The following is a 16,264-nucleotide window of genomic DNA, read 5'->3' as shown; positions in this document are numbered from 1 at the left end:
GTATGTGAAGAGATGAAGGATAAAGGTGAAATCTATAAATCTAAATGCATATGAAGACAAAGCCCCAAGAACTTTCGTGTCCTTATACTCTATGTACAAACTGCACTAAAAACACTACTGTACTAAACGCATGAAGAAGGAAAACCAGAGTAATTGACAAAAATGTGGTCTTTTCCTGAACTAGGTGTTTCAACACATGGCTCCAACTCTCAGATTATGCTGAACCTAATATTCCCCAGAAAGCACTCTCAGAAAAGAAAAATACTGGTAAACGTAATATTTTTAACTTCAATCCCAAAAGTTTCTAAACTCAAGGACCATTATCCCTTTTTAAATTCTGTGTTAGCGCATCTCTCAGAACAAAATTCCAGGTAAGAGCATCAGAGTGTAGACTTATGCCAGGCTGCACTGTTTCCAAATATGTAACTGTGAAATTCACTCAAAATGAACCTTAAAAACATAGAATCAGGAAAAGAACAGCAAGAGAATCCACATCTGAAAATCCTACTTTTGTGAACTTGCTTTGGTTCAGCTCAAGGCAGAACCATGTCAGAGCTCAGTGCTACCTCTGGCAGTGTAGCACATATTTGGAAAAGGAGTTTCTCCTCTCTCCACTTGCTTCTTCTGAATGCTTTTTATTTCTCCCATATACTCTCCAGCCCTGCAAAAGAACACCTGATATCCACACCTGGTCCCTCACAACCACCTGTCTGGAAGCAGGCATTGAGCATCCCTGCCCCACTCCCTCCTCCAAGGCCAGGACATCCTTCCAGAGCGCCAACACCTGCACCCCATCCAATGCTCATACAGCCTTCCTTCCATCAAAATGTCTGGGCTAGATACCTCAGTTTTGCTGGAAGTAGAAGCCACCTCCAAAATTCAAAATTTCTCATAACACTGCTTAAGTACCACATTAGATGAAGATCATACTACGGCAAAATATTTTTTCTATTTCAAGAGGAGGTACTTAGTGGGTGAAATGGTTATAAAGTGCTTGCACTTAAAGCATGCCTGAGCCAGCTTTAAAAAGATAAAAGCCAGACTTCCCTCATGCCCCATTTTATAAACACTGAAGTTGTGACATCTCAGGTGCCACAATTTCTGTTAACCAGGAATAAGCATAATTAGAGAAAGATTAAAATAATGACATCTTATGCACCATGCTCTACTAGCAAGAATGTATGCATTCTTTGATATACACATCAAGGAATACACATCTACCTAGTTAACTAGGCTTTCTTTACCACTTCTCCTTACCCATTTTTTCACCCTCCAGGAACACACTTTGACTTTAGATTCTTAATGGCTGGTTTATTGTACCTTTCTGTGAAATCCCCTTATTTTTTCAAATAAAATTATTTCTGTGTTTTCCATGAAGATTCCTACTTTCAGGTTAACCTCATTTCTTCAATTGCTTGTAAGTAAATGTGAATGCTGAGGTGGGAAATATCACCTGCTGCATGCTTGGGTATCACTTTGCATAACAGAAGCTTTAAAATTTGCTTCAGGGGTGCTCCTGTATTGCAAAATACAGAGCACTAATGCACTACCTCCAATAGGATAACTTCATTAAGAATTGTATACTCCATAGACCAACACAAAAATACAGTGTTTGCCAGACCCATCACACTTTCATTGATGAACGGAAAAAATCTGATAGCAGTGGATGATTGTTGGCACTGCACCATGCGCAGAAAATACATGTGGAATGAGGTGATGTCTGCAGAGCAACAGGCAGGTGCTTGCTGAGAATCCCCTGTACACACAAACACCAAAGATGATTCAAACTAATTTTTAGAGACAAACAGAGCAACAGATTTTTCTCCTTCCTGTATGCATTGGTTTTAGTCCAAATCACTTAAACCAGCAAGTAAAGAACAATAACTGTGTTCTAATCACATTTGCAGTTTAAATTTCTATTTCCTTACAGAAATCTGTTGACAAAATAAGATATGAGCAATTTGTTGTTGTTAGATTAGGATTTTTGGTCTTAATAAGAACACAGTATCTATACAAGTTTTGGTAAACCTGAGATGCAGGCATAAGGTGTCTCACATACTCAACACCTGGCCACTTAAAACATTTTTTAAAATTGTTAGGATCACATGTATGATTTGTTATATATGTGTTTAGTTATTTATCCTTTGATCATTTTTTATCTATATATTTGAGAAAGGAATTAAATGCAAACAAAATTACAACTTAAATAGTTTCTATATTCCCCTAAAGAAAACGGGAGCAAGGGTGAAAGCAGTTAAAATGTTTTGCCTCCAAACCCCCTCTTATTTGACTAAGTACTAAATGCAGTAAGGCAACTGAATTATTGTTTGTAGTTTATCTGACCATTCAAAACTAGAACCAGATCCTAAGTGGTGCTTTTACTCTTAAATAAAAACCTGAACTACATTAATAAACTGAAGAAAATACTGCCTCTGTTTTTGTTATTAAAAGCTGAGCAAAGTCAGTGAATCTGTGTTCCTTGTACTTTAGCAATGACTCCCACATGTTCACTTGGTTTAATAAAAAATGCTGCAGTAAGTATTAGAATTTGTCACTTGAATATTTTTGTCACTGATCCACTTTTATGACATTGAAAAGAATTAAGAAGCAATACCTCTTGGTTTGTTTTGTACTTACTCTTCAGCATCTCAGCTCTTATTGCTGGACTTCCTAACAGTCAGATCCTCCATGTCAAGGGCTCTGCTCTCCCAAGTGACAAGAATCTTCACAATCCTTAATTCCCATTCACCTAAGCCAAAGACTGCCTGTTCCCTCCACCTTCCTACAAAGGCAGCCCTCCTGGCCCCCCTTTCAGCTACAATGATGGATGAAACCCAACCTTCCAACAAAACCCCAAAAGTACTTTCCTCTTACAATATCAGCATCAAGACCTCTGCCATGTTTAGATTTTTCCCACCCCAATACTTAGAAGAGGCTCTCAAGCCAGAAACTATTTCTTTTTCCCCTTAACTACGTAGTACCCCTAGAAAGGCAATCATTTAATTTTGTGAAGGTGCTTCAAGATACTGCTTCCTATATTCAAATAAGGCCTAGGACATGGATCAAGTGATCAAGCTGTCATCACCAAGATTATCTCACTGGACATATGGGTTTTGTTCAACACTGCTAAGGTGAATTTACTAACAATAACATGATAAAGCAAAACAAAAAAAAGCACCCTGTTAAATTTCAAATGGCTATGATGACCTCCCACTGTTTACATAGCTGAAATTTGGAAAGCTGTCAAACTAATGCTCCACCCACCCATTTTCACTAGTTATGCACCAAATGAAGCCTCAAGGTTCAGTGCTATTCTCAGTATAATGATCAATAATATTCTCATTTTTAGCCATCCACCTATTCTCACCAAACATTATGCACTACTGAAGCCTCAAGGTATAGTGAAACACACAGTGCAGTGATCTATAATGTTTTTAGTTTATATTAAGCTGGAGACTTAGGGACCATTCTTTGTATGTAAGAAGCCCCACCTTGAGTCATTCATGATCAAATTTAAACATAAGAAAGCAGGTGAAAGAGAAGCTGCAACTGCTTCTTTGTAACTTTATTTGTTCAAAACATCCACTGCGTGCAAGGTCAAACCAAATGCTGCCTTGCAACTCCCACCTGGAGAATTACCCAGCCTGGGTGTCTGGGCAGTGCTCTAATCTCACTTCAGGGAGCAATACCAAAATAAAACAGCATCCCCTTGTACTCCCCACTCACAGTCCTTATGACACCATTTAAGTCACAATCCTCAGTTTAAGAATTGCTGATCAGGTGCTTCCTATGTGCCTGTTTTGGCAGAGAGACACATACCTTTCTTTTGTAAGTAACTTAGGCAAAGCTGCTTCAGAACTGATGACAGCAGACAAGTTAGATGCTTTGAGCATGCAAAACCTTAATATATTTAAAACTGGGCTCCAAAGTTTCCCCTTGAAAAAGTACAGATCATTTAATGATGAAGGTTTACCTTGAAAGCACACTTGTGCTCCGCAGAAATTTAACTAAACTTTGATCCAAAGCAGCACCAGCACAGTATAAGATGTTAAAAGACAACCCTTACTCAGTAATAGACCCCATTTATCAAATGAACACTCATTTATATCAAGCTGGCTTTTTGCAAGGCCAAGTCCCTCAGCGCTGGCTCGCTGTGACATTTGGAATGCCCTAGTTTAAAGCTGAAATGGAGCCAGCATCTGTTCCCAATGCAGAGCACATGTTATCCTGCACTCTGAGTGCATTTCAAAACTTCTCTTGGTTTTTCAGGATACAGTTTAGGCATTTCTGAAGTAACCCCATTTGTATATACCTTATTTTGCTGGATTAACTACCTCAAACTCTTCTGATCCACATCAAAACACAATTTTTCCAGCAACCAGAATTCTCCATATACCATAAAGCAAACAGGACTACACATAATAAGCACTGAATAAACTTCCACCAAGGTAAATTAAAATTCATGAAGATTAATGACAACCTTAAAAATCACTTGTTAGCTATGTAGGCCAACACTGGCCCTATTTTATAGCCATTGTGACAAAGGCTCAAGCAATTTATCAAAGGAAAAGAGTGAACCCGCAGTACTGCCAGAAACCAAATCCATGGGTGTGACTTCCAATCCTTTGAACAAGGCTCTGTGTTATATTTCTTCACTCTTCTGCACAACTGCAAAAATGCCAAAAAAAATATAACTCTTGGCTCTGTCAATGTTTAAAAGACTACCTTTCAAGAGACTATGATCAACTATTTCAGTATGGTTTAAGTTCAAAGCAGATAACTCAAATTATTCTTTGTTCTTAATGATACATCACAAAGCCTGAAAGAATAAATGATACGAAGAAAACACAAAATATTTTTTATTGTCTACAAAGAGACTTCTTTGCCATTTTAATATGTCAGAGTTTTGCCGCTAACCAGCCAGCATCAAACAACGTGGTGCTAATCAAGCCTGTACTCAAATCCTAAGACAGGCTCAAGTAATGAGTTTTAGGTATTAAGAAACACAAAACTTTCAGATATTATAACACCAAGACAGAAACTACAGAAGACAGGACACTATGCCCTAAATTATAAATCAGCAACTATAATATCTCATGGTGAGTATATTAATACAAAATCTGATCTCAAAACCCCCACAAACAACAACAATAAAAACAAAAAAAAAGAAAAAAAAAAGAAAAAACCAAACAGAACAAAACAAACAAAGCAAACAAAAAAACCCACCAAAAAACAAAAAAAGTTTTGCTGAAGTTTTGAAAAAAATAAAAAAGTAGTTCAGCAATGTTATACATTTAGGGTACTAAATAAGCATTTTGGAAAATACTTCTGCTTAGGTTTGCTTCGACAGAATCTGCAAAAATAGGTTACTGTAGGTAAGAGCACAGATAAGATGTGTTTGGTTAGTACCAATGTCTGTAACTAATTTTGAAACATGTTTTGGATACTGAAAGTATACACTCCCAAATATAAGCCTCCACTGAGCTCCATAATTGGTAAGGTTACAAGCATTTGAGCTTTAAACCAATGGCTTTGATTTCTGTTTGATATTTACCATGGTTTATGCCTGAAAGATTTCATAAAATTCAGCTGCATTAATACAAAGTATTTAAGGTGTTCTCAGTGACAAAAAATGTAGGATAAAGCACAAGTACTTTTGTCAGAGAAGGCACATTATCTGTGCTGTACCGACTGGTGCTAAGTGGATTTCATTCACAAGTACACCACATTCTGACAGATATTCTTACACTTCCCCTTACATTGCCCATATTTAAGTCTCCTGTATTGTTCTTGCCACAGACTGCAAGTGAGGTTTTGTGACAGGAGGAAAAATATGCCAGTTTTCAGCAATTTTGATATTTATTCAATCCTTTAAAGTAGTCCAATGATCAAATACAACTACTCACTGAGAAAAAAGGCACTTGAAATTTTTCTATTGTGCCACAAATATTTCTAATTTCTATAGAGCAGAAGAGAAAATTCACATGACAAAACTAAGAGAAGCTCTATCTATGTAAAAGATAACACACACCACCTTACTCCTCTCAACAGAAAACTATCTGGCATAGCTTAAGTGATTAACTGGACATAGGATTAACTACATGCAAAAGCTTTTACTGTTTTCTCCACCAGCACTAAAATACGCTTCCCAAAGAAACACCTCCAAATTCTAAAACAGATACCAACACAAAAACAATAGTTACCAGATCAAGAAAAATACACTTGTGCCCTGCTTTCTTCTCCAAAGAAAAGCCAAAGGAGGCTTCTATGAACTGAAGGCAAAAATAAATATTATGCAGATTGTTGCAAGTTGGAGTAAACAGTATTACTATAGGTTTCAATACATCTTTGGAAATGCTTTCCTTTGACTTTTAAAAGTCTTCATTTGAAACTATGTGGGCAGCAATGTTGAATACTTTCCTTTAAAAATGACATCAATGTAATAACCCAGCCAATCCTCAACAACACTTGGAGAAATACACGTCAGGAACTCTGCTTTATGTTCTCAGGTACTACTGACCATGGTGACACCCAAGGTTCATTAGGAGCTCCACTTCCCAGCAAGAAAAGATGGCATGGAATCTGAAATGCAGTGTTGCTCCACCCCAGCGCAGAAGTTAAAATTGCTTTTAGGAGAACCAGGGTCTCTCACTTCCAAGCACTCAGGCAAAATGAACACTGGAGTATGCAGAATGGCTAGGAGAAGGAAAAAAAATGTGGAATCTGCTTTTAAGAGAGCATTCATAGAGGAATGTCCTCTTTCCTGCTGAGGAGGTTTGTGTCCCCAATGTCACCAGTCCTGCTATCACCTTCCAGTGCCTGCCAGAGGCTGCTGCTTCTCCCACTCTGCCAGCAGGACTAACACCAGTGACTCCAGACAAAGGCTCCAGGCAAAATCAAAGCCTACTATTTAAAGTTGTTTAAGCTAACTCAATACTCATCTTTAAACAGATTAAGAAGTGATTATACAGATTACCAGCATATCTATAGCCATGTCTTCTAGCAAAAAACACCCCAGGGCCTGCCTTTCCCACAAGTGAAATTGAGAACTTGGATAGCATGGAACTGAATTAAGGCATTTAACATTCTGCACACCTGCCTAATTTAACATACCATTTAATCCTGGGTAGTATAGGAGTTGTACACTGCTGGGTTTGTTTGGGGGAACTGGGAAATAGATATATAGATACCATAACAGATATGGGTCATAACCCCATAAGATTGCAAATGTAAACACCAGGAAACTGCCAGGGATTGAAGACCTATTACATCAAAAGTGGAGCTCAAGTAGAAAGCTGAGTCTTGGTGGTAGATGACTGTTAAATTAACAGTGTACTGACATAGGTTAAATTATACCTGGGTATTTAAAAATAAATGGGAAAAAAACCCCAACCTTTCAAACCCCCTTTGTTTAAAAACAAATGGGGAAAAAAAACCTTTAAAAATTACACTGTCTGTTGCATTAAACTATATGTATTCATCCTAGGCAACAAAAAACAACCTGTTTAACTCCAAAGACTCTTTTTACTAAAGAGAGTTCTTAGGACACAACAGTGTTCTTAAAATAAAACCAAATTAAAAAGGAACCAGATTTTTTCCTCATTTCCTAGAAAGGTAAAGAACAGGAACAGACTACAATAACTGTAAAAAAGCAATGCAACCTAAATACAGAGGTGGGTTGGATTTAACAGTTTAATTTCAACAGTTTTTTATTTTGGTGAAGTTTCAGCAGTTCAAAAAGGGTTGAACAAGCACTGATGGTTCAGAACACATGGTATTCACAGGGAAGAGAAGGGACAGATTCTCATCTTGCCCATGATATCTGTTATAGAACAGTCAGTGTTAATGACACACTCAATCTTCCCAGAGGAAAGCCTGCAAATCCTTGAAGAACAAGATGAGGAAAATAAGAGGTTATTAAAATTCACTGATGTGACTCAGATTCCATCTCACGATATTCACATTCAATATTTAATGATTCAATACACACTAGAGCACTTGGGACACATCTGAAACAGCAGCTCACTAAGCTCCAAAGGCACAAAAAAGTCAAGACTTGCACTCAGCCAGTGAAAAATCCAGCTTTGTTCAAAGGCTGGCATAGTTTGTGTCTGAATTGATCCCTTTCCTTAGTGCCAGGACAGGACTGGTCTCAAGTGTCAACAGGTTCTTGATACATGATCAGTTATATCCCACTAAACTATTCTGAGGACACTCAAAGATAGAAGACCAGGAATCACATGCAAAGTCACAAGAACTCACAGAGCTGCAGTGCAACATCTTGGAAGTGACTGAACACAGGCAGGTTTAATGGTCTGCCCTAATGCAGTTAATGGAAGCAATCCAACTGGAAGAAAGCTATGGGAGGAAAAAAAAAAAATAAATAAAGGAAGAGATCTAAAGGATCTCTCTCATCACTGCCTCATCCTGAAATACAAATCCAGTACATGCTGTACACGACTTGTTTTTGCAGCGAGAGACAGCTTTCATGTATCAAAGCTCATTATTAGAAGATCAAGGTACAACTTAACTACGAAGCAGTCTGAAACACTCAGCATCAAGGCAGGCAGTTATTTACAAAGCAAACACATTTCCTGTACAAACACAGTCTTTAAAAGCACACAATGCAAATGTAATGAAATATTGCAATCAAAAATGAACGTATATTAGAAGTGCACACAAATGTCTTCAGTCTCCAGCTGTCTGCAGAAGAACACAGAGGCTCCAAAGGATATAAAGCAAATACATTTGCATCCTGAAACTGAGTATATTTCAAATATTATAATGAATGTTTATATATATATATATGTGTGTGTGTGTGTGTGTGTGTGTGTGTATGTATATGTATGTATGTATATATATAATTATATACATGCAAAGCCTTGGGACTACAACCCACTTACACACACTCCTACTACCTGGGAGCCATTAACACATATGATTAATGTTCTGTTAATCACAGATATTACACATAAGGTTAATCCATTAAAATCAAACAGTACATCTGCATAGTTCTGTCCATTTGAAGAAATTATGACAAATCTGCAGACAACGGGAAAGGCCTTCTAAATTTCTGAAGGACAGATGATCAACAGTTATACCAATTTTTCATCATTTCTTTCTGGCCAAATATAATGCCAGAAATCCACTTTCCATTTTAATTCATATGTCAAAATGCAACAGCAGCAAAACAGTTGGTGGTTTAGAAAATTAAAACATCAAAACTCAGCAAGTAGGTTCATTGCTAAGTTCGGATCTAGGCAGTAGCATAATAATTTTTTTAAAAAGAAAAAAAAGAAAAAACAAAACCCAAAAAGCAGGTTTCTGCAAAGTAATCCCACCAAAGAACATAATAATGTGACCTGTAAGGGTCTACAGTTTTACACAAACTGGTGTTTGTACATAAAAAACCAGAAGCTGTGCTACTATGAATCCCCAGCATCCTAAAAACAGCCATTGGAAATCATTCTCTTATTTTAGCACAGAGTGACAGAAGGCATGAAGTAATCCCAGACCCTGCATGTAATTTTTCCTTTTTTTTTTTTTTTTTTTAAAGAAAATACCCAAAAATTATCATCAACAAGTCATCACTGAATGGAAGTAAAATGGGACAACACTGTGGGGAAAGGAGCAGTAACAAACCATATCAATTAAACCACAAAACACACAGGAAGACGAAACTGAAAAAAAGGTCAATGATATCAACCATGTGCAAAGATTTCTAAGATAACAGCAAAACAAGCTGTCAAATTACCTAGATTAATGCTACATGGCTGTACCCCTTGCAGGTCCAAGTGGCTCATGTCTTCCACTCCCATAGCTCAGTTAGTCTATCCTTGAAATAAGCCCAAAGATAACAGAAGGCTGATTAAAATTAAAGCTAAGCATTCAGCACTCAGGCCACAGAAATACTCATCTAACCTTAATCCTTCCTCCCAGCTCACATCTCTTTCTGGTTTTCTGATATCTACTAAATTATTACCAGCCAGCATTTTTTTGTTGTTTTGTCCAGATGATTCTGTTACACTGTGCTTTTATAATCCTTTACCATCATTAAAGGCTTTAAAATGGGCGTCTTTATTATCTGAGCTGATTTACTTTGAAGTAGGAAAAAAAATCATTAATCCTGTATGCTAGGATCACCCCTCATATCTTTTCCTACAAGCTGTTTTAACATACATATAGTGCCTTTCTGCTCCTTGGTACCAATTAAAATGAGATAGTATCAGGGAATTCATTTCAGACACAGTCTCTTGATTAAACTCCTCCAAATTCAATTTGTTATCAACAGGTCTCAATGCCACATTGTTCTTTCAATAGCCCATCTGTAATTTTTTAAGGACTGTAGTCACTAAGCCTTGATTTTATTAACAAGGGGAGTTACATCTCTTTTCTGTGATACTCTTAGGCATCTTAAGCTTTTCTACACAACCAGAGAAGATCCAATGACTACACCAAATTTCCTGCTTTCCTAATGCTTCCTGCCTCCTTCCAATATTAGACTGAGCATGTAAAAATTGTTCTACAGATGTGTTTTCCTCCAAGTCATTCATTACACAGTGAACTTCAATTCTGCCTCTGCCTATTTCTATTATTCAGAAACAATTTCTAACAAAAAAAAAAAAATCTGAGGAGTTCACTTACATATTTCTATACACTTCAGTTAGTAATGTTTCACAAAGTATTTGAAGTGTAATAGAATACATCACTACAGAACTGTGCTCTCATAATCAGACCATCAGGTACATTTATAATGCTTCTTTTTCAAGCAGCAGTTAATCTGTTAGACTTGAAGAAAAAAATAACATAAAACACCTCTACCAGATCTGGAGTTTAGCTGTGACAGATGAGTGTTTTTAACACACGATGGAAAAGAAAATTAATTTCAGAGATTTAGGACATGAAATATAACAGTGTACAAAAAAACCCAAACCAAACCAAAGCAAAACCCACAAAAACAAAAAACCAAAAACTAAACATCAAAAGTATAATACAAAGAATTTAAGAAGAAAGGCTGATTAAATACTCTGCCCATCTCCAAGTTTGCAAGAGCACCAGCTACAAAGCTGATCATGTTAAAGCTCTCTGAACCTTCTTACTCTGCATTATTTTCAAAGACCAAGATACCACATGTAAAAATATAGCTGGAGCAAAAACTGGGGAAAATAACATCTTTCTTTTTGTTTGTTCTCCCCAGCATTCAAGTTTCCCTTCTGCTGGATTTGGTTGGCTTGTTTGACCAAGAAAAGCAAAAGAGAGAATGAAAGTTTACAGTATTTTAAGGAAGTATTTTAATTCACTCTCACACTCTGGGCAATGTATTTTAGGAAATACCAAACGTTCAACAGCAACACCCAATTCTATCTTCATTCAACCAGCCATTACTAGTTTTATAAACCGACATGAATGGAAGGCAGTCAGTATCCAAACTAATCAGTTATATTAGCTATTCTTGCCTGGCTTTCAACTCTACTTATGAGCAGGGCAATCAACTAACTTCAAAACTGTAATTAGCTCTGGGGTTACTGTGGTTCATCCCTAAAAAGAGGGGGAACTATTGAAAGCTAAGTAGTTCAGTGAGTTCTCCCTACATACAAATATTCACAGGTCTCTTTTTACTAAGAACTGCTGAAGCTTTACAAAATTCGATCACAATGAATCTAACTACTGGTTTCCTTGCAGTGAGTTTTTTACAGACTTCAAACTTTTCCCATATCTTGAAAACCAGGATGATAAAAACTTAGTAAGATATGAAACAATCTTTCAGGAAGGAGGAGTGAGAGCTCATGGGAAAGCACCACAATGCTATCTCTAAGATATATGCTAAACTTAAAAGAAAAAGAAGGAATGAAGATTTCAGAAAATAGTATCTGCATGAAGATATCAGAGATTGGGGACAGCTGATTATTTTGATATTTGCTTCCATTGTATGAAGCATCACAGCTTCCAACAGCCACTCTGAGCTAAAATACAGCATCAGCTCCTCTCCTTTTAAACTGAGAGACTTTCTCTGGATAACATGCTATGTCAGACAGCAAAAATAAACCACTCAAACAAAAACCCCAAAACAAACAAATAAAAATAAAAAGGAAAAGTCTTCATTCTTCCTGCTGTCTAAACAGAGTCATTCTTGGCAGCAGGACCCTTCACAGAAAAGCAAATAAACCTATCAAATTAAATACTTCAGAGGAATTATGGATTCCTCTTTCTTGCAAGAAACCCATGCTGCCATTTCTCTAGCCAAATTGTTATATGCTATATTTAATCCAGATAGAGGCCTTTATTGCGCTGGCACAGAACACTTTACCTGCCACCGGAACAGATTTGTTCGCTCAAAGCTGAAACATTGCCAAAATGATACAAAATTGCAAGATTTGGAGATTCCTGTGAAAGTATCCTGAGTAATTACACTTGCCAGATTCAAGCCAGAATTTAACTTGGATACTACAGTTTGCACCAATGTTTTTCAGGGTAAAAGCCCCACCATGAGCTACTGAAAGCCGTCTGAAACTCAGTTTCCATCTGTGATCCAGCAGCAGGGCTCCTCCCACCAGCAGCGGGCTAAGAGGACGCCTAAACTGAATTAAAGAGAGTTACTGACAGCCTCCCCCCCAGCCTGCCTTCCTCTGGAGACCTCAAATACAAGAGGTGTCTGAAATTGAGACTAATTAGCCTACAAATGCTGAAGGAAACGTAGCTAACAGATACATTGCTGAGACCCACATCTTCCCTCTTTCATCACAGCAGGAGCTCTCACCAAAGGATAACACCTGAAGGACACATCCCAGGGATGCACCTACGACCCCATCTTCATGAGCTGTTTCTCTGGAACTCTGTCCAGAACTGGCTGGGCTTCAGAGCAATTATTTAGAGATCTAGCAAAATCAGACAGAGATTTTGCAAGGCAAAATAAATTCCAGGGGTGAGCTATCTGCATGGAAAGGTACGTTACACAGATCCTTCCTGGAGCAGCTGTTTTCAGAAGCTGGGAGAGGCTATTTATAGAGCGCCACTTGATTGCCAGTTCACATGAAACTAAAACACTGAGTAAATAGGAAACAGCAATTAGTTCTCAGATGTCTTACTTCAAAACACGGTCACTGTCGATATTTCTGATATTTTACATTGTAGCACAACACATCCATCCCAGTGAAGGGCTCATTAAGCAAGTACCATCCACACAGACACATCTTCCTCCCAACTGCATTGTTAGTCATGGACTTGCTAAAATACTTTTTCTTTTATTTGGTGGCTGAAAAAGTGCAGCAAGCAAAGAAGAGATATGAAAACTACTTCATTTTGTACCTGAATCCATAACTGTTTAGACAAATTTGCAAAAAAAAAAATTTGCCCAAACAAAAAACCAAAAAATGCACATGGACAATGCCTCAAGTCTCCCAATACTACTCCTAAGTTACAATGAAATTCCTGCCCTCCATTTTTTCTGTCTGCCAGACTGTTGAAACACTACTAAAAAAAAAAAAATTACAAATAGGAAGCCTTACTTCCCATGCAGGTCAGACCAGCAGTGACCAACAACCAGTGGCATCCAGCTGACCACTGCAGTCTTGACCAGTAGGCCAGAGAACAAAGCTCCTACACAGAGCTGCTGAAGTCTGAAAGAGAAAAGACCCACACCTACACTGCCCTGCACAGAAAAAGGCACAACAAGGTCTTCTCTGGGAAATCTGCACTTGAAATACCACACCTGACTAGCAGCCCAATCAGTGGGTTTATTAAGGCCATAAATGCCAGTTGGGGTAAAAGTGCAGTGGCTCTACAAGACAAGCACACCCTGTACCAACCCCCTGGTGAAAAGCAGGAGTCAGTAAGGACTGAGCATGTCTTGCCACCACCAATGCAGATCTCAACATCAATTCAGTGGAAAGGCTTTGCCAGGTCCTATTCTTTCAAGGCTCTCAAGCAATTGAACTTGTTTAGGTGAAAAGAAGAACAGTAAATATGAGACCTTAACCAAGGCACCAGAGTTCTGTTTTTAACTAAAGTTATGTGAATTTTATTGGAGCAGCATCCAGAAAAGACATCTTGGTAAGTCTGGGAAGATGATTTCTACTGTTGAAATCTTAGTACTTCAACTTGCAGAGACACAGCCACATAAAACCAGAAGAAAAAACCAACAAAGATCTTCTTCAAAAAAATGGCACTTCTTCAGAATCTGCACACTATAGTCCTAATTTTAACATTGAGCCTTTCTGCTCCAACTGGAGCAGACAAAAAGAAAAAAAAAATCCAGTCAGAAGGACTGATCACTAAAAGTTAGAACAATCCTCAGCTAATGCTTGGCCAAGCACAGCTTGAGACATAACCAAAATCAAAAGCAGCTAGATCGTTAGTTCTCAATCTTTTTTTTTTTTTACGACTCAAAATTTCTTTCCAAGGGACTTGTGCACTGCACATACACGCACACCCCTCTCTGTAATCGGTAGAAACATACCAGCAATAACCTTGATTTCCTCGATTAACCTTTTATGGATTACTGAGCACTCAGGGACTACAGACAGAAAATTCCTGAGTTAGGTTCAGTAATGTGATATCTCACCTTAAATTCCACCAGGAAAAAAACAAACGACAGACCATTACCACGAGCACAGCCGGGAAAGCCTGGGAGACACAGATCGACACTCGTTTTACAACACTGTAAATCAAGCTCCATCTCGAGTACTCGAGGTTTCCACTCCAAGGCAGGAATTGTTTTGCCACACGAGCACAAAAGAACGCGTTCCCGACTCACCGAGCCATCTACCCCGGAGAGACACCCTCCCAAATCCACAGTGCCACTACGATGGATCTCCACACCTCCGAAAACAGGTGAATAAATGCCAGTATTTAAAAATATTTTTGGTAACGCTTTTTTAACAGAACCTGCGCCACGACAAAGAATATCGATAGCTCCTTCACGCCACGGAAACCTCCCCGCGGCCTCGGGAACTAAAAGTGGCGCTGGCTTTAACTTGGAAAGTGAAAATTCCTGGCGAGGGCATGGAGGCGAGGGCAGCCCGGGGCTGGGGCGCCTGCGGGGACCCCGCGGTGGCCGCGGAGCACTTGGGGACACAAAGGGCGGGCGGATCGGCCCGCACCGAGCGCGTTCCAGCGGCTCGGCTTCCCCAGAGCCCCGGGAACACCTCGAGGGCGCCGGGACATCGGCCGCGCCATGATCCCGGAGGCGTCTACGTGCTTTGTTCCCAGCCTCCGGCAGCTCAGCGCCGATAAATCCGGACCCTGCCGGGCGCCGGGCACGGAACGCCGACACCGGAGCTATTTTGAGCCGCCGCCCAACTTCCCGGCTGGATCTCGGCGTGCAACAGTTCCTTCGGGAAGCAAGGGCGGCGGGCGAGCGGAGCCGCGCACCGAGGGACCGGGGGGTCCTGGCGGGCCCCGGGCCACACCGGCAGCGCGGAGGGATGGGGCAGCGGTGCGCCGGACCACCCCTGAGGGCGCGGGGGGCCGGGAGCGGGTTTGGAGAAGGCGTCGCCGCCCCACACGGGGCACAGGAAACTTCGGAGCTACGGGACGGCGCGGCCGAGCGGGGGAGCGGCGGCGCCTGGAAGGAGCTCCGGGCCCCCTCCCCGCTTGGTGGGGCGCCAAGGACCGCCGGAGCCCGTCCGCACCCCCCGCCCCCCGGAGCGCCCGTCCTTACCGAGGTAGTGCCTGCGCAGCAATCCGGGCTCCTCCAGCCCCAGGGTCCGCTTGCGCACGTCCCAGAGCAGGTGTGGGCAGCGCCCGCGGGACATGGCCCCGCGCGGGCGGGAACGGCGCGCGCCGAGCGGGGGGGATGCGCCGGGACCGGCCGGGCGCGCGCGATCACCATGGGAACCGCCGAGCGGGTCCCCGCGCGCGCGCCCCGCGCCCGCCTCGCGCCGAGGCACCGACCGCGAGCCTCAGGCGCGGCGGGTCCGGGACACGCCCACCGCGAGCGGGGCCACGCCTACCCCGGCTGCCGGAGGGCCACGCCCACCGAGCGGCGGGGGGGCCCGAGATTAATGGGCGTCTCGCGCGAGCCGGTGAGGTCGCCCCGCCCCGACTGAGGGGAGGGCTCGTCGTGGGCGTGGAGGGTGACGTCAGCGCGCTCGGCTCCGCCGGGAGCAAACCCGCCCTGTCCAGTAAAGCGGAATGAAGCCGCAAAGCGGCCATCTTGGCTTTGGGTGCATTACTCGCAGCGCAGGGTTCCCCCGCGGCGGCCATCTTGAGGGGAGAGCGAAGCGGAGGCGGCCATCTCTGAGCCGGGCGCCCGTGCCCTTGCGAG

General features: G+C 41.0%; 1 protein-coding gene across 6 annotated transcripts in view; it reads right to left on the bottom strand.

Annotated features, from left to right (window-relative positions):
* The window catches only part of DCAF6 (DDB1 and CUL4 associated factor 6), a 74,456-nt gene extending 58,516 nt beyond the window's left edge, over window positions 1–15,940 (bottom strand). For 4 of the 6 annotated variants that reach the window (XM_084223689.1, XM_084223691.1, XM_084223693.1 and 1 more), the window contains exon 1: window positions 15,659–15,939. In XM_084223689.1, coding sequence (XP_084079815.1) covers window positions 15,659–15,752 — 94 coding nt within the window. In that variant the 5' untranslated portion in view covers window positions 15,753–15,939. Of the gene's footprint in view, window positions 1–15,658 lie in introns of all 6 variants that reach the window. The other 2 variants (XM_084223690.1, XM_084223692.1) reach the window with 2 other exon arrangements.
* Between the last annotated feature and the right edge of the window lie 324 nt (window positions 15,941–16,264).

The sequence above is a fragment of the Fringilla coelebs genome (assembly GCF_963513975.1).
Source record: "Fringilla coelebs genome assembly, chromosome: 2".
Taxonomy (NCBI): Eukaryota; Metazoa; Chordata; class Aves; order Passeriformes; family Fringillidae; genus Fringilla; species Fringilla coelebs.
This window is presented reverse-complemented; position numbering and strand designations above follow the sequence as displayed.